Source organism: Oryza brachyantha, chromosome 3 (genome assembly GCF_000231095.2).
Source record: "Oryza brachyantha chromosome 3, ObraRS2, whole genome shotgun sequence".
NCBI lineage: Eukaryota > Viridiplantae > Streptophyta > Magnoliopsida > Poales > Poaceae > Oryza > Oryza brachyantha.
Window position 1 is genome coordinate 24,072,637 of NC_023165.2, and position 21,688 is coordinate 24,094,324.

General features: G+C 43.6%; 2 protein-coding genes across 2 annotated transcripts; both read left to right on the forward strand.

The window, feature by feature from the left end:
* The first annotated feature begins 9,142 nt into the window (after nt 1–9,142).
* Nucleotides 9,143–11,918, forward strand: LOC102720966 (tubulin alpha-1 chain). Its single transcript, XM_006650455.3, has 4 exons — nt 9,143–9,357; nt 10,233–10,467; nt 10,558–10,928; nt 11,029–11,918. The coding sequence occupies exons 1-4, from the start codon at nt 9,265–9,267 to the stop codon at nt 11,683–11,685; spliced, it is 1,356 nt and encodes a 451-aa protein (XP_006650518.1). The 5' UTR covers nt 9,143–9,264; the 3' UTR covers nt 11,686–11,918.
* Nucleotides 11,919–17,021: 5,103 nt separating this feature from the next.
* On the forward strand, nt 17,022–21,565 carry LOC102721254 (phosphatidylinositol transfer protein PDR17). The gene is made up of 6 exons (XM_006650456.3): nt 17,022–17,409; nt 19,762–19,860; nt 20,285–20,461; nt 20,562–20,660; nt 20,755–21,000; nt 21,141–21,565. The coding sequence occupies exons 2-6, from the start codon at nt 19,792–19,794 to the stop codon at nt 21,447–21,449; spliced, it is 900 nt and encodes a 299-aa protein (XP_006650519.1). The 5' UTR covers nt 17,022–17,409; nt 19,762–19,791; the 3' UTR covers nt 21,450–21,565.
* The last annotated feature ends 123 nt before the right edge of the window (nt 21,566–21,688 follow it).

The window sequence follows — 21,688 nt, forward strand, 5'->3', positions numbered from 1 at the left end:
TATCCTGCCCCTAAATTACATATGACAATGTGTCGTCCTGTTTCTATTGAGTTGTCTAAATTTTTGCATAAACATTGCATATTATATTTTTGCATGAACTTTATCAAGATGTTGCTATATTACTATGAGAGAAAATGGTGCAAAACAGTAACATAAATTGTCAAGCACATTTTTTTAGAAAGGAAGTTCCCCATTAATATTACTAGAAATGATAAGATCCATAGTTTGGAGCCATACATATCTCAAAATAAACAGCAGCCAACAATCTAGCCACGTAGAAGGTGCCATTCCACTTCCAGCAAGAGGTTGAGCTCACCATATTTTTAATCAATTAAACACTAGGTAACTATCAACATCTATTCATGTGTTCTCTGAAACTTTTTCTGTTCCACCATAATAATACATTTTCATATTTTTTGATAATTGTTTAATGGTATAAACAATAAAATCAACTACTATAAGTTAAAAATATAGTCTATAAAGATAAGATTATGAATTTTATCTTTTTTTATAAAATATATCGTTTAGTAAATAAAAAACGTGCATGTAAAAGCCGAGAAATAATCTCCGCAAAAGAACGCAACCGACCTGAATGAAGCCATCAAGTATTCAACTTTATCATTTTACTGCTTGGATCACTATCCATGGACGCTCTTGGGGGGAAGGAAGCAGCCTAGAAGGCAGGGCCGTGCAAGGATGCAGCTAAAGCGCGTTCGCAGATGCCAATGGCACTTCAACTAAGGCCCTGTTTAGTTCGCAGGGCTGTGCAAGGATGCAGCTAAAGCGCGTTCGCAGATGCCAATGGCACTTCAACTAAGGCCCTGTTTAGTTCCTAATTTTTTTTTACAAAGCATCACGTTAAATCTTTAGACACATAAATGAAGCATTAAATATAGATGAAATAAAAAATTAATTACATAGTTATAGGAGAAATTATGAGATGAATCTTTTAAGCCTAATTAGCTCATGATTAGCCATAAGTGCTATAGTAACCTATACGTGCTAATGACGGATTAATTAGGCTCAAAAGATTCGTCTCACAATTTCTTGGAGGTATCTGTAATTTGTTTTTTCATTTGTATTCAAAAACCACTTCCGACATCTGGTCAAACTTCTGACATGACATTTGTTCCAAATTTTTTTGAAAACTAAACACAGCCTAATTAGTGCACACAAAATGGGAAAAGCCATTAACATACGATTAATTAAGTATTACCTATTGCAAACTTAAAAATTTGATTAATCTATTTGTAAGCATATTCCATATAAAGTTTTTTTTTTACAAATATGCATCACTGAGCAGTTCGGAAAACGTGCACGGAAAAGGAGGAAAAATATCCTCCATTAGCGTTTGCAAACGTACTCAAAATGTCTTGTATTTGTTTTCTTCTTATAAGATTATAATGTTGTTTGACACTGATATGTCTTGCGGGAGTTTGTCAATCCTTATCCCCTATGAATGTCATCAATATTGGCATGCTCCTTGATCGATGGCTTGGGCCATCTATTGTGATGGCTTCTCATGTATGCTCTTCTCAGTCGCCGTCGTTGATGTTTCCTCTTCCAATGTGATATCCACATCTCTATTTTCTCTTTTGTCTAGCTCCCCTTCCATTTTCATCCTCTTCTGTTAGTTGTCTCTGGCCACAACATTTAGTGGCCTTTGGAATTTCCCCCCTAAAGGACGCTATAGGTCATTAAACTAGCTAGCAATCTAATAAAATCTAATTAAAGATGACTTGATGCGAGTGGTATCGATAATTGTTTCTCCACAGGCGCACGGTTTTAGAGGGGAAAACGATAAGTGAAACCCTAGGTGGGTGGCACCTCCGTTTCGCGGGCATAGTGGTGGTAGCTCAATCTCATCGACGATATCAACCTACTGCTTATGTTGTTAAAGACTCCTCGAGGGAGGAAGTAGAGATGGGCAAATCAGAACCTGTCACTGTTGTAGCTTCTTGACCCTCTTCTCCCCCACCATTTGTGCCCTATACCAATCTTCAAGCTCATTGCCCTCTACCGTCGACGTGAGGGGACGTCGTTGTTTGAATAGTAGGAGATGTTGCATTGAGGGGGAGATAGAGGAGAGGCATGCAGGAAGGCAAAGATGGAGTAAGAGCGGTGCACCCTGCCCCTTGTCGTTGCCAGCTATGTTGGTAGGGGAGGATGTCGTATCAAAGATGTTACCAGGCATCTATGTGGCTTGTTTTCAATAAAACGTGTGTCCAGCTAGAATATTATTAACATACATCAATGTTTATGCAGTGTTACATTTGTTTTTTTTTGCTCAATTAATGGTAGGTGCATGTGTAATGCATGTGGATTAGTACCGAGTCAATTAAGCCATGTAGGCGCTACATTAGCCCAAACCATCTTAAATGTTACCGAGGGACTTAGTTTGCATTGATATATTTGGTATAGTTCTTGCCCACTAACTATAAAAGCTCAACATGCAAATATGTCAATTATCACTAATTAGCAACTATTACATTTAAAGCCCATGCAAACATGCTAGATCATCTAAAAATTATTAGATGATAAAGATTAATATGCAAGTATGTCAAATCATCATACTCTATATCATTTTTTATAATATTTCAACGTATATGCATCTATAATTTAACATACATTCACCCTGTATCCTATAGCATGTACATTCATCCATCATTTTAATATAGTTAACATATATTCACCCATATATCCCGTAACAAAGCACGGGGTGTCATCTAATGATAGAATATGGGAAACGTACCCAGTATTACTTTCGGCGCAGCCTGTGCTTCTTCGGCGGTGACGTGATTCACGCGAGCTTGCACGAACCTTTGCCCACTGCGCTTCGGCTTCGGGCACTTGTCAGCAAAGTGACCTGGGTCGCCACAGTTGTAGCACACCCCAGGCTTTGCACCTGCATCCTTCCTGGCTGGAGGAGGTTGAGCTGTCGGTGGAGGAGCATTCTGCTGCCGAGGAGCTGGTGCAGGAAGAGCACGCTGAGTAGGAGCGCGCTGGGATGAACCACTGGAGAAGTTGCTGGGATTGTAAGGACGATGTTGGCGGACAATGAAGGTTGATTGCCCGTGCTGCTGATTCGAAGGATAGGGGCCGGTGTGGAATCGGGGCTTCTGAGGAGGCGGCTGGTTAGACCTGAACTGCGAAGCCTTCCTCTTCTTGTCCATCTGGAGGTGCTGGTCCTCTTGGCGGATGGCCTTGTCTACTAGTCTCTCAAAATCAGCATAGTCGCCCGAGAGCAACTGCTTCTTCAGTTCATCATCCAAACCTCCAAGGAATTTTTCTTGTCTTTCGGCGTCGGTGCGGACGTCCTCGGGAGCGTATCGCGCTAGGCGATTGAACTCATGAAGGTACTCAGTCACCGTCTTGGTACCTTGCTGCAAAGCGCGGAACTCACGCTTCTTCTGTGTGACTATCCCGTCGGGGATATGGGCCTTGCGGAAATTAAGACAGAATTCCGCCCAAGTCACTTCCGTGGTAGCGGTGCGGGTAGCCAGGAAATTATCCCACCAAGCAGAGGCGGGACCCATCAGTTGATGTGCGGCGAAGGAAACCTTTTCTTGGTCAGTGCACTGCAGTAGGTTGAGCTTCTTCTCAATAGCATGGAGCCAATCACTTGCCTCCATGGGGTTGGTGGTGCTTGAGAAAGTTGGGGGACGAACACGGAGAAACTCCGGCAACTTGGACTGCACTGGGGGTGGTCCCTGCTGTTGCTGGTTATTCTGACTTTGATTTAGAAGCTGCTGTAGCATTTGTTGGTGCTGTTGCTGTTGCTGTTGCATCTGCTGCATCATCCAAGAGAGCATCTGCGTCTGGTTAGCAAGAACCTGGGCGAGCGACGGGTTCTCTGGTGGAGGCGGCGGGGGCGGTCCTCCGGTGCTGGACTGGTCGGTGTCGCGGTTGCCGTGGCGAGTGTTCACCATCTGCAGGGGCGGGAGGACAGCAAGAGAAAGAAGAAAAAGAAACGGCTAAGCAAACAGGGGCTTTATTTAATTAGTGAACTGTAGTTGTCTTGCTTAAGAAACACACTTAAAACCACACAACTCCTGGCGGCACAACCATAACCCCACTACTGCTATGGTTCACCACTAGCCCCAAGCGAAGCAAACCTAACACACCAAAACTAGCACACAACGACTAAAACGAAGCTAAGGCGACGTCTAGGGCACGGAAGGAGAGCGACGATCGACGACAGGGGACGAATCTTCTTCCTCTTCTTCAGAACGGCTCCTGGAGTTGCTGGGGAGACCATCTTCATCTTCACCAGAAGCGGACTCGCTGCTGCTAGAGACCGTGACGACCCTGTTGCGGTTCCTTGTTGCGTTGAACGGGGAGACACCTTCCTCGGGCACTGGGGTCGGAGAGGTTGGCACCATCTGCATCAAGGGTCTTGGTTCATCCGGGGCACCAGGGTAAGATTGAACTCTTGGCGGCCCACGGGTTCGCTTCCTTGCCGTAGTGCGACACCTTGCACCTCCGGGCTCTGGGAGTCCTTTAAGCCTGGCGTTCTCCTTCTTCAAGCGGTCGACCTCATCTTGCAGACGAACGATCTGGGTGAGCTTGGCGTCGTTCAGAGCCTTGGACGCTTCGTGGAGGTCGTGATGCATCTGGTCGAGGCCTTGCAGCACCGTGCACATCCTACCGAAGGTAGGGTCTTGCTCACTTCGGGCAGACCGAAACCTACTGACCATGGAATTAGGTCCACGACCAGGGTGATACCGGTAAGCCGAAGGTCGAAACGTCAGGTCATGCCTGGCCCTGAGCGTTGTCATCAGACTGTAGGCAGCTTCCTGGCAGGCATGCTCATGCGAACCTCCAGCTCCTTCTGCTTCCAAGTTAGGGAGGAAACCGGGGATTCCATGCAGCTCCAATCTTACTCGGTGGGGAAACTCGCCTTCCAGAGGATGAATCGTGGTGTACTCCGGCTCATAGGGGTATCCTGCGGTGAACGAGACTCTTGCCAACTCTGCCACGAATCCAGCCATCCCGTTTCCACGATGATACAAAGGGTGGTCAGCCATCTAAAGAACACAAGGATTTGGAATCAATAGATGCAAAATTTTATTTCAAGATAAATAAACCATAAAAGAAAGAAAGTAAATAAAGTTTTACCCGTAAATCGATTTACTCACACTTTTCAATCAAAGGGGTTTTATCTTTTTAAAACACTCACGCTTTTGAAAACCACTAACCCATTTTCAAAACACTCCTACTTTCGCAAACTATGCACAAACATGAAAAGCAGAGGGCTCTTAGGGTTTCCATTGGGCTGATCCTACGGTCAAACCTGGCTCTGATACCAACTTGTCACGCCCAGAAATTCCTCACACGAATTTCTGAACTTAATTGTGTATTAAATCCCTGTTCAGGACCAGCCAGGGTACACAAAAAGACAATATTGATTACATAACCATCGTTCTTAGAAACAACTGAAAATTACACTTATTCTAGCGGAAATGCAGCGGAAAGAAAAACAAAGGGTAGACTAGCTCCAGCGGGTACGGCTCCAGTCCACAGGCAACACTTCGACGGCGGAACAGCTCACTCCTGAGAGGCACCTCCATCGGACTCTGCTTCTAGCTCTGGGTTGGGAAAGTTAAGCAAGGCTGAGTACAAACCACCGTACTCAACAAGTAACACGGACAAGGGGAGAATAAATGGTGCAACGGGACTTACAAGGACAGGCTAGGGTCAGTTGCGATAAAGCAGCAGTTTAAATAAATAACAGAGATTGAAAAAATAAAGGTAATTAAGTACAGTAAAGCATAAATAAAATAAGCAGTTGTAAAGTACCACAACACTGTCCAACGTTACACCACGTTGCAACAGGCCCAACCACTACTCAACGTTACACCACGTTGCAGTAGTCCCGAGTAAAAACCAATTACTCAAGTTATTAGGGTTCACTAATCACAGTGAAGCTGGGAGTTCGCCCGTAACCGTGGGCACGGCTATTCGAATAGTTTATACTCTGATCAGAGGTGTACTACTGTACCCACAAGACACGACTCCACTACACTTGAACGTGCGCCGACATACCACCACGGCATACCGGAAAGGAGACCGTGATAGGACCCGTTACACAACCCTCCCTATTTAATCGCACCACACTTCAGGTTTCACCCCCTCCTTTACACCAAGTCGGGCAGTCCCCTCTTGTGCCTTGGTAGATCCGGAAGCAGGAGAAGCTTTCGTTACACCACGATTGCCCGTCCATACTCCATCACGCCTACCCTTGCCTGGGTACGTCAAATAGTTCGAAGTCGTGCTCCAAATCCCACCTTACCCATCTCGGCATGTGGTTAGCACTTAATTACTTCTAGGGTTTCCCGTGAACCAGTCCTTAATTACCATGGGTGCGACTCTCAAAACCATGCACCCACAGCCCACCATTATCAATATTTTAGTTGACATTAACCCGAACCGGGTAGTGAATCAATATCTCAGCTATTCAGAACTAAGCATGATTAAATGTGATCCGATGAGCTATTTGTTCTAAGCATGGCTAAGCATTAACCTAGGCCTAACTCTAATCAAGTTACCCCTGGTCCAGCAACGAATAAAGTTGGATAAACAACGGTATAATAATAAGGTTTACCCGAAAATAGCATAAAGTAAGTACTTTAATTAAAACAATGCATATTTGAAATAAATAAGCGAGGAATTTGCAATAATGGGTTCAATATGTTCAAGGATGAGTGTCACTTGCCTTGCTCTGGCCCTTGGGGAACTTCGGCGACGATCTCGAAGTAAACCGGCTCTTCGGCGGGTCCGAATCTAAGCGACAAAGCACAAAAATAAATAAAACAGGCACAAACTCTACTCAAACAGCAAAAGAAACTATTTTTAATGGATTCTTGATAATTTTATGAATTTAATGAAATTTGAATGGACCTAAACGGAGACTAGATGAATTACTTATGAATTTTAGAAGTTTTCTGGGTTTTTAACTAAACAGAAAAGTTCTAAATCAATTATTGCGCAATTAATGGGGCTGCTGACGTCAGCGAGGAGAGAGGAAGCTGACGGCTGACAGGTGGGGACCACCTGTCGGTGAGAGAAGGGGAGAGGGAGAGACTGACACGCGGGCCCGGGGAGGAGAGAGAGGAGGCGGGCGCGGGGATGACTGACGGGTGGGACCCACTCGTCAGCGAGAGGGGAACAGAGAGAAGGGGAGCGCGCGGGCTCGGGCGGACGGCGGCGACCGGCGGGAGCGGCGGGCGACGCGGCGGCGGCGACGCACGGCGACGGCGGCGCGACGGCGACGACCGGCGAGCGGCGACGGCGCGACGGCGACGGCGGCCGGGGCGGCGACGCACGGGCGCAACCCGGCAGAACAGCGGCGACGGCGACTGGCGAGCGGCGACGGCGTGGCATGCGCGGGCGCAAGCGACGGCGGCCAGACGTCGGCGACGCGGAGGCGACGACGACCACGGCGGCCGGCGGGAGGGGCGAGCTTCGCACTCGTCCGGCGACGGCACGCGACTCGGCGGCGGTCGGCCGGAAGGGGGGGAGAGAGAGGGGAGGAGGATGCGGGTGCTCACCGGCGGCGGCGAGGGCGCGGGCGGGTCGGCGAGACCGAGGCAGAGGTGGCGACGCGGGCGGGTGCGGGAGATCGGCGGTGGCGGCGGAGATCGATTGGCGGCGGCGAGGCGACCGGGCGCGACGGCGACGACGCGACGGAGGAATGCGTGACGCGGGGACGCTCACCGATGACGACGAGGATGGCGACCGGTCGACGACAGCGGCGCGGAGGTGATGACGCGGCTGGACAGCGACGAAGGCGTCCGACGGCGAAGTTGCGCGGCGGCGGCGAGAGGCAGCAGCGCGGCGACGACTCGGGCGGACGGCGGAAAGTGAGCGACGGCGCGCGGCGGCTCGGGATTTATAGGGTGGCGGCACCGGCTAGGGCGGGCGGAGGTTGGAGACCGAGTCGGCGATGACGCGGTCTCGGCGGCGTCGGTTGCGGCGGCGGCGGTTGCGGCGACGACGCGGAGTCCGGCTCGGACGTGGCGCGGCGCGGGCGCGGCGGGCGAAGCAGTCACTGACAGGTGGGCCCCACCTGTCAGTGGCGCGAGAGAGAGGAGGGAGGCGGCGCGGACTCGCGGGCGCGGGCGACGCGGCGAGCTGGGCCGAGCGGCGGCCCAGGCGGGAGCGCGCGCGGGCGGAGGGAAGCGGCCGGCGCGGCTGGGCTGGCCGAGGAGGAGTGGGCCGGCTCGGCTGGGCCGGCCCGGGAGGAAAAAGAAAAAGAAAAAGAAAAGGAAAAAGAGGGAGGGAGGAAAATTGGACTTCGGCCCAATTTGAGAAGGTAGGGAAAAAGAAAGGAAAAAGGAGGGAAAAAGGAAAACCCCACTTTTGTCGAGTTTTAAATTAATTTGTTTGGCCAAATTTTATACTTCTGCAGTTTAAATTTAAATCCTGTTAGTCGATTTGCGAGCCTCGATTTAAATGAATTAATTCCTTTTAGAGGGATTTTTCGTGAGTTAATTAAGCCAATTGTTATTTACGGATTTCTTTTTACGATTTAGGCTTAGGACGAAACTCCGGGTGTGACACTTGCTGCCGTGCTGCCCCTCGATCCACCTCTAGATCTGCCTCGTGCAACGACGGCGAATCTGGACACAAGGTTATCGACGAGAGTGAGGCGCACGTGGATCCACTATGCGGCTACACTAGGTCTGGGCACGAGCTGATAGCAACTAGATCTGGTCATCACTGTTCCTTTCCCTCTCTTCCGGTAGGTTTGGCAGAGCTACTCATTTTATCCTGTGCATATCTTGACAGTATCTTCATTGCTTCTTATCCGAGTCATTCGTGACTTCTCCTTCGTGGTGACATATGGTAAACATGAAACGGGATGAGACAACTTGACACGTCCTAATGTATGAAGACTTTTGCAAGCGAACAAAAATGGCCTCCTTCCAGTGAAATGTTTCACCCAGCGCGCTGTATTATGTAATATTCTCAAATTGACCCTATCACGTATCACCCGACCGTTGGGGCGGGGCGCCAGGTGAGGTAGATTTCATTTCGAACAAATCAAGGGGGTTGACGCAAAATGCCCCATCTCTTCGCCTGTACTCCTCCGAGGTCCAGGCTGTCCAGGCCTATAAATTGAGCGGAGTGGGGGGTAGCGGAAACCCTAAGCCGAGAGAACGCAGAGAAGGGCGTCTTCGTACTCGCCTCTCTCCGCGCCTCTGAGCTTTTTTTGTTTTTCCCTTCTCTCCGCCGTCGTAGCAGCACCACCGATCCGCCGCCATGAGGGAGTGCATCTCGATCCACATCGGCCAGGCCGGTATCCAGGTCGGAAACGCGTGCTGGGAGCTCTACTGCCTCGAGCATGGCATCCAGGTACGGATCCCCTCCATTTCCCACATTGTCGTGCCTAGTTCTGGGTTGGAATGTTATATCTCGGGTGGATCTGGGTGGATGTGCGGTTGTTGGGTGTGGAGATGTTTGATCTGTTAGTGGATCTGGCGGCCTGAGAAAATTTGGCAGTCTGGATTTGCGTTTGCTCTGTTGTAGCTAGTGGATCTGATGAAATGTTCAGTCTCCGCGTTTACTGCTTTGGTAGATCTGGTTCTATGATGCGTGGAGTCGGTAAATGTAGGCGATTAGAGGCAGTTTTTGAATTTTGCTGAAATTATCTTTCCATTCACTGGATCTAACTGCGAATGATGTTTAATGTGGAAATCATGGTTATTTATGTCATGATAATGTTGTTTTTGTGGTAGATCTGTGCAATGTACGTTCCATAAATCTTTGGTTTAACATGGAAATTGTATGACTCTAGACGCATCGGATGATACCGTCTGAAAGCCCCACTAGTTGGTAGAACACGGTGTTTAACAATCACATCATATGAATCTTCCAATTACCAGTGTATTTGGATCTGGTCAATATCACTACTATACATCGCTTTCTAGGTGTCTTACACATACACTTCACCGATCTAGTACAAATACAGATGCTATTGTATTTTGTAAGACTGACCCATCAGTTCTAGTTCTATATTTTCAAATTGTTCTAGATCTGTTTGTTTGATATTACACACATGTATGCTAGTTTTGAAATTGTTCTGTAGTTTCATTTGTTATAATAGTAACAAATATTATTTGGATTGATCAACTGTTGGGATCATTTCTGAATTGTGTTATTTTGTGTACTTTATGTTTTGTTTTTGCCTGCACCGCTAAGATGCAATCATGTTTTTTTGTCCTTTGCAGGCTGATGGTCAGATGCCCAGTGACAAGACCGTTGGTGGAGGTGATGATGCATTCAACACCTTCTTCAGCGAGACTGGTGCTGGGAAGCATGTTCCCCGTGCTGTCTTTGTTGATCTTGAGCCTACTGTCATTGATGAGGTGAGGACTGGTGGCTACCGCCAGCTCTTCCACCCTGAGCAGCTCATCAGTGGCAAGGAGGATGCAGCCAACAACTTTGCCCGTGGTCACTACACCAGTAAGTGTCAATCTTTTCTAAGGAGCTATGCAATTGTTTGGGTTATGCCGCTGTTTGGTGGATGGCTAACTTGACGTGTTATTCTTTCAGTTGGCAAGGAGATTGTTGATCTGTGCCTTGACCGCATCAGGAAGCTTGCTGACAACTGCACTGGTCTCCAAGGTTTCCTTGTGTTCAATGCTGTTGGAGGTGGAACTGGCTCTGGTCTTGGTTCCCTCCTCCTGGAGCGCCTCTCTGTTGACTATGGCAAGAAGTCCAAGCTCGGGTTCACAGTGTACCCATCCCCTCAGGTCTCCACCTCTGTGGTTGAGCCATACAACAGTGTCCTTTCCACCCACTCCCTCCTTGAGCACACTGATGTAGCTGTCCTCCTTGACAACGAGGCCATCTATGATATATGCCGTCGCTCCCTTGACATCGAGCGCCCAACCTACACCAACCTCAACAGGCTTGTGTCTCAGGTACATCCTGGCATCCTGGAAATAATATTTATTTTCTGCCATAATAATGCACTGTCATTTCCTAGTTTTCGCTAACCAACTTGATTATTCTAATGTGCAGGTTATCTCATCCCTGACTGCCTCCCTGAGGTTTGATGGTGCTCTTAATGTGGATGTCAACGAGTTCCAGACCAACCTTGTGCCCTACCCGAGGATCCACTTCATGCTTTCATCCTACGCCCCAGTGATCTCTGCCGAGAAGGCCTACCATGAGCAGCTCTCCGTCGCTGAAATCACCAACAGCGCCTTCGAGCCATCCTCCATGATGGCCAAGTGCGACCCTCGCCACGGCAAGTACATGGCATGCTGCCTCATGTACCGTGGTGATGTGGTCCCCAAGGACGTGAACGCCGCTGTCGCCACCATCAAGACCAAGCGCACCATCCAGTTCGTCGACTGGTGCCCGACCGGGTTCAAGTGCGGCATCAACTACCAGCCGCCCAGCATCGTCCCCGGCGGCGACCTGGCCAAGGTGCAGAGGGCCGTGTGCATGATCTCCAACTCCACCAGCGTCGTCGAGGTCTTCTCCCGCATTGACCACAAGTTCGACCTCATGTACGCCAAGCGCGCTTTCGTCCACTGGTACGTTGGTGAGGGCATGGAGGAGGGCGAGTTCTCCGAGGCCCGCGAGGACCTTGCGGCGCTCGAGAAGGACTATGAGGAGGTCGGCGCTGAGTTCGACGAGGGTGAGGACGGCGATGAGGGCGACGAGTACTAGAGGAGCTCGAGTTGATGTGTGTTGTGTGTCAAGGCCTGCCATTGCTGCTATCCCGTGACCTGCCAGTGTGGCGTTATCCTGGTTGCTGTGTGTGTTTTGAGACATTTGCTTATGGTGTGATGTGATATTGGGCTTACAACCTTCGTTGTTGTAACCAGTGCCCTATGTTATGTGAGACTGCTTCGTCGTTTTTAATATGCGTGTTTGTCTTTATATTTACTTAACTTGGACCTTTCTGGCTGTGTCCGGCTGTCTCCCCTATTAACTCATATTTTCTTGTTATCATATTAATCTATTTTTATTTTTAATAATTAACAATTAATTAATTATGTACTAATTTATAATTATGTTTTGATAATTAACTATCTTTCCCTTTTTCTTATGTTTATATTTAATAAACTAAATTTTAAATGTAAATAGTTTTTTTCAACAAAGTTTACTTTTAAAACTTTTAGATCGTGAAGAATGTATAAATATATATATAATTATTTTTTTTCAAATATATTGTTCGTTTATAAAAAAAACAAGACAATCATGCTTTAAGAATCATGTATTTTTCCTCCGAAACCGTGCACCAGTGGATAAATAATTATCGCCGCCACCCACGACAAGTCATCTCTAATTGCGGGAGCTAGAGAAAAACATCAACATGGACAACGGAGAAGAGCATATATGAGAAGCTAGCCATCACAATCGCTGGCCCGATCCATCGATCAAAGAGATATTGAGGACATTCATAGGCGACGAGGAATCGGCAAACTTCATTACGACAGATCAGTGTTAAACAACATTATAATTTTTTTAATTTTACAAAAACTTTTTTAATTTTACGAAAACGAAACAAAGAGAAGTCAGTTTGGGCGCGTTAACAAATGCTAATGAAGGATAAGTTTTCTCTTTTTCCATGAACACACTTATGGAACTGTTATTGGCATTTACGACCTCCGTCCTAAAATAAATGAATTTCTGAGTTTTTCGATAAAATTTTTGACTGTCTTATTTGAAATTTTTTTATGATTACTATTTTTATTGTTACCACGTGATAAACGAATGATGCAGTGTACTTTTTTTTTTTGCTAGTAATGCTTAATTTTGCACTCCTAGAAACTGATTCAACAATACAGTACAACGCTGAACAATGAGCTCTCCATAATCACCTTTTAGGAACTACTAGTAATAATCATAAGCAGTGATTCCAACATATGATTTGTCTCCCTTTTGACGACCATTTGCTTTTTTTTTTTGCACATTCGCAATTTTGGTAAGTGAACATGAGAACTCAAATGAACATGCTTGCATCCTTTTTCGTTTGGAGTCTAAAGATTATAGTTGGCATCCACTTGGCATATCATGGTTGTGTTATTTTGTTAGACGAAAATAAAAAATGAAATACTATCTAATTTTTATGATAACTATTGTTATAAAAGATAAAATTAACTACTAAAAAGTAAATATAAAAATCTACCTTACAAATATGAGATGATCAACTTCTATATATAAAAAAATAAAAGAATATGAGTCAATTATTATTAGCTATAAAAACTTAAAAAATAAAATTTAAAAAACATATCGTTTAGCAGTTTAAAAAACGTACACATGAAAAATAAAATAATATGAGTTGGAATAGGGGGTGGTGAAGCAGAAGAAAGAAACCAGATTAAATATTAGACACCCACAATTATTGTACATCTTTCTATCACTAAAAGAGAAAAATATATAGGGGCATATATGCACTTACTTTAGTACTAATTTGTCTAAAATTGGTTAGAAGTAGACAAGTAGTCACATATTTTAGGACGTATGAAGTAAGTATTTGCAACTTGTGTAACACTAAGGTTATGTCAAAAAAAATTTAGTCACTTCATTAATGAATTTTTGAATTTTGAATCGTTGAGATTCTATTTTTCCTCATTGGCTCTTGAACCATTCAAAATTATACCAATAGTATATGATGCTTATATTATGTTATAAATTTTAAAATATAGAAATATTTAGACCTCATCTTTTTACTTCTGTTCATACTTATAAGCCAAAATTTGAATTTTTAACCTTAAATTTAGAGTTGATTTAGGAGGTTTTGCACCAAAATTTATTTTTCAGCCTTAGCTTTTGATCACTAAGAATACATATATCAAAGTTTTATTAATAAATTATTTTTTATTTACAAATACGTCATTTGGTCACCCGTGTATTCTGAAAGGGGTGTGTGTATGGGCTGACAAGCAGACCGAGAAAAATAACACAGGAAAAGTCGATCAGCATCTTGTTGTCAGCATCGCTTGCTAAACAACATAATTAATTCTTGGCAAGTTAAAACATGCAATCAGGAGCATCCTCATCTGTTCTACTGTACAGTACTACAGTCTACTGCCCAGCTGCATAGAAAACTGACAACTTCAAGATCTGAAAGGGATATGATATAACTGAAGAACAGGTTCTAAACACCCCCTAACTGCTTGTACGATGTACGATCGTACTCGAGAAAGCAACTGAACTGACGGTAGCTGTACCAAAGAAAAAAGGACTGAAGGCAGCTAGGAGCACGAAGACGAGGCGACCTCCATGGAGACGCAACGAGGTGTCCAAAGGTTGTCCAGCTTGAGAATTGAGATGGAGGTTGGAGTGGACTGGAAGGCGAGAAAGGCAGTAGGTGGCGGAAGGGAGCATGGTGGTAATAGGAGTTAAAAAAAATAGAAGATAAGATTACAAATATATGTAAATGTACTAATTCAGTTTGAATTTTGAGCATATTCTAAGGCCGTGTTCTTTCTCCTTTCTTCCTAACCCAGATTTCTCGTTTCCGCATGCATGCTTCCCAAACTGCTAAACAGTGTATTTTTTGTGAAAATTTTCTATAGAAATTTTGCTTTAAAAAATCATATTAATATTTTTTTATACTTTTTAATAATTGATTAATTAATTACTAATCTATTACAATATTTTTCGTGCTAGTTTAGATAACTTATGCCGAACGTGGCCTAACTCCATCTCGAGAAAGGAGGTTTCTAGCCTAGCTCATCGACGATGGTTTAACCTAGGCTAGGCTAGGCGGCCACGGACAAAGCATCCCATGGCCCATTTTGAAGGATGTTCGAGGGACATGTTGTTGGCCTTTTCCAATTAGTCTTAGTTGCATTACAATTTCGTAAAATACTTCTTGGGTCGACAGCGGGAACTTTATAAAATGTTCTCTATTTTAGTTTGTTGCCATTGTGTCCATTGATATAAGAAAGCTTGTGCAGAGAGATTTAGAAAGTCGTTTACTTTTGTATATCTGAAACGTAGTTGTTACCATATATGTATTTGATAATATAAAAGGGTGATAAAAATGTTAGCTAATGGGTACATAGGGCGTGATGAGGCAAACAATTAATTAAAGATGGAAGACAAGTAAAAGATTGACATGTATGGACTACCATGAAGATTTTGTTTTTCCAATAGATTTTTGCATTGTTTTGGTTTAACTAGTATAGCTATGTTTAAAACTCACAGGAGCATTATGCAGCTAGAAATAAAGTTCTTTTCAAATGAAGGTAGTACTCGCTATACAAATCTTATAAACTACAAATAAAATATTCCTGCAATTCTGAAGCTATGTAACAAACAACTCAACCCATCCATAGTTAAAGTTGATAGCGAGATAAATTATTTGCTCTACACCACTACTATAACTCTAAAAATAAAGTCAAATGTTAGGGATGTGATATGCATGTCTCCCAACTTACCCATAGTACCATTTTGTTCCTCATCCTCCACATGCTTGCATACCCTTCATGTTGCTTTAGAGCCATCACTGTCAAACTGCACAAACCCTACTATCATTAAGTGAATTCATCTCCATTAACTGCCATATACACTTTGTTGCCATAAGTGCCGACTACAGGTGGTAGCGCTACTCACCCACTCCCTTCTCCTCCTCCTCACCTTATTTCTCCTTCCTACTCTCTCTCTCTCCGGGCCTGTTCAAATTAGTACCAACATAAAACTTTTCATCATTCGACAAAAGCAAACTTTGGTAAGTTAACGATATTGTCTAATTTTGGAATGATAAAGTTATTTGGGATGTCTTTAGTTTGTTGCCCACATATACTTTATCAAATTTTGACAACATCTAGCATTGTTAGATTGCATCCAATAATTACCATATGCTAACATGCTCTACCATCTCTAGTAAAGATGTGGGTACTTGCTCGCTTGCTGCCTATGGACTATGGGGGCATAGCCAAAATTTTGGTTGCATTTGCCTACTGGTAACCAAATTTTTTTGGTACCACCAATATTTGAAACAAACCAAATACATCCACATGTTTATGAATTTACCAAACGACGTTATGCTTGAAAATGGTATCAATGTGAATAGCCCTCGATTTTTCCTCTTCATATCCGAATTGAGGTTCAATCTTCACTATTGAGATCTCGGAGCATTATGTGAGTGCCTTTTTAGCGAAGCTCCGTAAGACCCAATGAGGGTAGTTGTTGGCTAGATATTGGTTATCTAGTGATGTTGAAGTCTAATCTACTCTATATGGCGACACTTTATCCTGGACTAGCATATACCGATAGATCAATACTTTGTGATGAGGCTATTGCCGCTCTTCTTTCAATTATCAAAACCCTATGTAGTATTGATCCATTGCAGTCACACTCTTCTCCTTCACACTCTACCTGTAGTAGCTCCTGCTCATCACATGCTACACCTCCTCCAAGCTCATCCTCTAGATCTCCTTCCTCTCCAAGCACTGACTTCGCCACCGCTACTCATGCCATTGCCGCCGTGGGCTAAGAGAAGAGTTGCTTTGTGATTGTTCCAACAACTCTACCACTATGATATCACATGCATCACTCAAAATATGCATGATACCATAGTTATCAGTGGTACTGATATGTATCAGTAATACCATATATGGTTTCAAATCTATTACTAACAAAAAAAATCATATTTAATAGATGCCCGACGCCAAATATCATATCCGATAACTACCCTCTATTATCATGTTTTGAAATGAAATACCATACCATAACAAACAAAAATAAAATACTACTAATATTTATTACTCTTAAATATACCAACATCATAATAATAATAAAAAGAGAGAGATAGAATAGGACACCACATACAATATGATTCCCATGCGGTGCACGATGCGTGCACACATGGTGTCCATACTTGACCGTGACAAACTACCAAAAATAATCAGTCGACGGCTTCTGCTGCTGCTGCTGCTGCTGCTTTCGCCGCTGTGTACGTACGGACTACGGTGCTATGCTCTGCTAGCAGCTCGTTCCCCCCGGATCTGAGACCGTCTCGTCGAGTGGTGGTGGTGGTGCGGTGTCCGTCCGGGTCAGTGAGCTTCAGGCCCGCGACGATGCCACGCCACCCAGCCTCCCTTCCCATCCGGCATCCAGAATTTCTCTCGATCTAGAAGCCGCCCATGAAAGAGAGTTGGCTCGCAGCACGGTCACGGTTTCGCGATGGCGATTGCTGCTGATTCCACTGTAGGAGGCGTGCGTGGTGGTGGTGGTGGTACAGTTGACAGTTCTTGCTTTTTATTCTCCCGCTCCCGAAACGACAGGAGGAAGGAGACGGCAAGAGGGGAGAGAGGAGAGGAGAGGAAAGCGGGCATTTCTTTCTCCTCCTCTCGTCGCCGGCCAGCCCTGCCCTGCCCGTACCGGTGACGGTGCCGCGCCCTCAGTGGCCCGGCCATTTCGCCTCTGGACTCCCCGGTATGGAGGCTTTCTTGCGTTCGTTGTTTCTTGTTCTTGTTGTTTGGCTGGATCGCTGAGAGATTCGTGCCCGTTGATTCGTCTTCTGGTAAATACGAGGGTGCTTGTCTTGTTCTTGTTACTGGCAAATCTTTAGGGGAATTGTGATCTCACGTCCATAATTCTGTATGGCTCGTCATCTCATAAATCTTGGTTTTTTTACACTTCTGTTGTGGAACCAAAACCGTGTTTTTCTGTTCTTTGTTCTTACTACGGCAATTTGGTAAAATTTATTATTTGAGGGGCAATATTTGTAGCCACAGGACGCAACAAATTCAGAAATTTTTTACCTATCTGACGAATTGTTTTGAGCACATGTTCTTCACTGTACCATGATCTCTTGTCAGATCTACGGTTTCGGCCCTTAATTCATTTATGGCGATGTGCAACAGATCTTAGATTTTGTTTTTTGAGCAATCCATATGTTAAAAATCACAGTTTTTGAAACCACCATTGGCGCTAATTGGCACTGCTACTAGCGGCGGGCTCCGGCTGCTGCACATCCATCAAAAGAAGATTGGCTTGGATTCCTGTTGAGCTGGCTTGGAGGCAGCCGCAGCTAGCGCTGCCGACAGAGGCCAGTATCTTGATGTTAGAATTTACAGGTTCCAAAACCATTATTATCTTGATGTTAGAAAATTTCTGTTATTTTCTCTTAGTCAAAGTCCAAAAGAGGATGCTGTCAAGATTGCCCCCATTAGTCCTAAATTTTGATCCGTAAAGTCCTTCCCATTTTCTTTGCCATGGAGTACGTGATTGAAATGTCGAAGTCAACAAATAGAAAATTGCAAACCAACTTTAGAGCCGCAGATATGATGTAAGCAGAGGCGTTGCTTGCCCTGTTGTCCATTTCTTATTTGATTCAATGTGATTTCCGTGTTCAGTGAATTACTTGTCTCTTACATGTTCTGATGTCAATTGGTTAGGATTTACTTCATGTCAAACGCTGGCCTACTTAATAAATATGTGATAGCGAACTGAGATGCACCTATTACATTAAACACTTTGCATTGTTTGGTACTCAAAACTGGGGACCAAATCCTTTTAGTGTTATTTGTTTTATTCAGTTTGTCTCCCTCTAGTTATGGTAATATATTGAGCAATTTTACAGTCCTTAAGTAGATACTGAGAGGTACTAAAATTTTAGTGTAAAATTTATTACCTCCTAGTATCTATATATTAAAATTTTATACTGAAATTTTGGTACCTCCTGGTACCTTCTCAAGTACTGTAAAATTGCTCTAATATATTAATGGTTGCATCTATGTACGGCTGGATGCACACTACTATTCTGTGAAATATGAATATTGTTGCATATAGAACTGAATGATGTTTATTACAATAAAATATTAGAAACAAGGGTATAAGTAAACTGTGGGAAACAGGAAAAATGTATCAAGCATCTCACAATATGAGCTCATGGGCAAACTTTTGCTGATGAAAGTGGTTTACAGTATTGGCACATTTTATTATATATTTGTCCAATATAGGTTTACTTTCTCTCAAAAGCCATTCTAAACTTCTTTAGAAGTCAGATTAATCGACCAAATGCTTTAGCAACAATTTGGCATCGTGACCAAGTTTGCATATATATATATATATCCTACTACCAGGTATAGTTACTCCCTGCACGTTCATGATGAAAAGCATTTTTATAACTTTTTCTGCTCTCACCCAACAGAAAGTATAGACACTATTAAATCTCATGTGAATGATATAACTGTATGTATATAGAGTTTGTACTTTCTGTTGGAAGAGAGAAGAAATATGTATAGATGTGTTTTTGCACCTTAGACGTGAAGGGAGTAATTACACCTGATAGTAGAATAGAGGCTTCATATATATATATATATATATATATATATATATATATATATATATCCATCTGCTTATTCGGTTGAACACATAAATCGACTTGCATTTCATATTTCATTACTCTTCAACATGTATTATAATACACACACATGCAGTATTCAACATCTTAATTCACATGAATTCTCAAAGTGGTTTCACACGAGAGTTGGCCATTCAGATATGAGGTTAATTACTAGTCATGTTTGAGTGATGAGAAGCTATATCTTGCTTGCTTCCTTAATTCTCTTTTCCATTTATTAATTCAAGTAATTGTTTGGCTGCTAGCCTTAGCCTGTCTTACACCATGATGTTCACTCCATTTCTGCCCCTTTTGGGTAACATTGATGTTGATCCTCATTTAGGTTACTAATCTGGAAGAACTGTACTCTCTGATCTTCAAGGATGTTGATTAATGTATCTCATTACATTTTAATCAATATTATGACATTTCTGTTTCAGGGTTGAGCTTTGTCAAGAGCAGAAGTAGTCATGTTTAGTTTTAGGAAGAAGCATGCCTCTCGCTTCAATTCAGATGACACTGAGCAACAGGAAGAAAAGGTACTTCTGAAAACTATCATGTTATCTATTGTAATGTTAAGACACATGGCTGTGAATTACAATTTTATGCATTCATTGTAGCTTTATGCTTCTAAAAAATAAATGGCAGCTGGACCATGAACACACTTATGGTAGATGTTACTACAGTTTTGATTTCAATATAAATAAAATTGTCTCCTACTAGTTATGAAGAAAATAAGTTGCACTTCCACCTTCAAAACTCTTATGAAAGTACTGTTGGAGAATTGGTGAAGATGTACAGTGGTATGCTTATTCTGACAGTGATGCTATGCTCAGATGTGTTTAGATTGCATTGCTCCAGCTGTAAATTGTTATGGATAGCTACATTGATTCTTGGCAAAAATGGTGTGCTACATATCTACTATTCTGTCAAATTTCTCATTCAACTATCTTCAATGAGCAGATCCAAGAGCTGAGAGATGCAATTGGGCCTTTGTCTTCCTCTAGCGAGAAATATTGTACTGAAGCATGCTTGAGGAGATATCTAGAAGCCCGTAACTGGAATGTTGATAAGTCTAGAAAAATGTTGGAAGAAAGTCTGAAGTGGAGAACAGCTTACAGGCCAGAAGCTATTCGCTGGGTAGATCCACTCTTCCCTTTTTTTCTATTTCATTTGCTGAACTTGAAATCTGGTTGGGTGACTAGACCATCCTATTAACGGCTTTCTTCTGTAATTTTAGCTCGAGATTTCTCTTGAATCAGAAACAGGTAAGATGTACAGAGCAAGTTTTGTAGATAGAGAAGGGAGAACTGTCGTCATTATGAGACCTGCAAAGCAGGTAAGAATTCACTTCTGTATGGGTATCCTTCTTAGCCTTATTGCCTTCAGAAAATAACTAATGTTTCTCCTTTTGACTGTTTCAAACAATTCAGAATACAACGTCCCATGAAGGGCAGGTACGGTTTCTTGTATATACCTTGGAGAATGCAATCCTCAGCCTGCCTGAAGATCAAGACAAAATGGTATGGTTGATAGACTTCACAGGATGGACACTGGCAAATGCAGTGCCCATAAAAACTGCCCGGGAATGTGCAAGTGTTCTGCAAAATCATTATCCTGAGAGGTTGGCTGTTGCAATTCTGTTTAATCCCCCGAAAGTATTTGAGGCTTTTTGGAAGGTACAGGCTTTGAACCTTTTCGTTTTCATAAATGAAAGTATTGGATATCGTTTCAACAGACAATTCAAAACCAAGTTGTAGTGTTGTCAGGGACAAATCTTGGTGCCTTATTCTAACTCAATTGTTTCAATTGCCTTCAGGTTACCAAACATTTCCTTGACCCGAAATCGATCCAGAAGGTGAATTTCGTATACCTAAAGAACGACGAGAGCATGAAGATCATGCACAAGTACATTGATCCAGAGGTCCTCCCCGTAGAGTTTGGTGGGAAGAGCAATGTGGTGTACAACCATGAGGAGTATTCCAAGTTGATGGTGCAAGATGACATCAAAATGGCAAGCTTTTGGGCATCTGACACAAAAACTGACCATGTTAACAAAGTCATTAACGAGCACTCGGTCCCCGAGGTTACGCCGCAGTCGTCTCTGGTGGCCGCGAAAGCGAGTTAGAGGAGTACCAATCTGCCATGATGGAGGGTTCTATACACAAAATTCTGAACGGCAACGTAGAGGACTAATTGTGTGTTCAGCATAAATAAATGAAGCTGCAGAATAACTTACCTGGGATGTTACAGCACCATGTATTACTTACTATCTGAGCTACAGATTCAGAAATGATGCCATACGGGCGTAATCCCACGTACTGTGCCCAAATAGCTACAACCTTCAAATACGTCAGTTCACAGCAA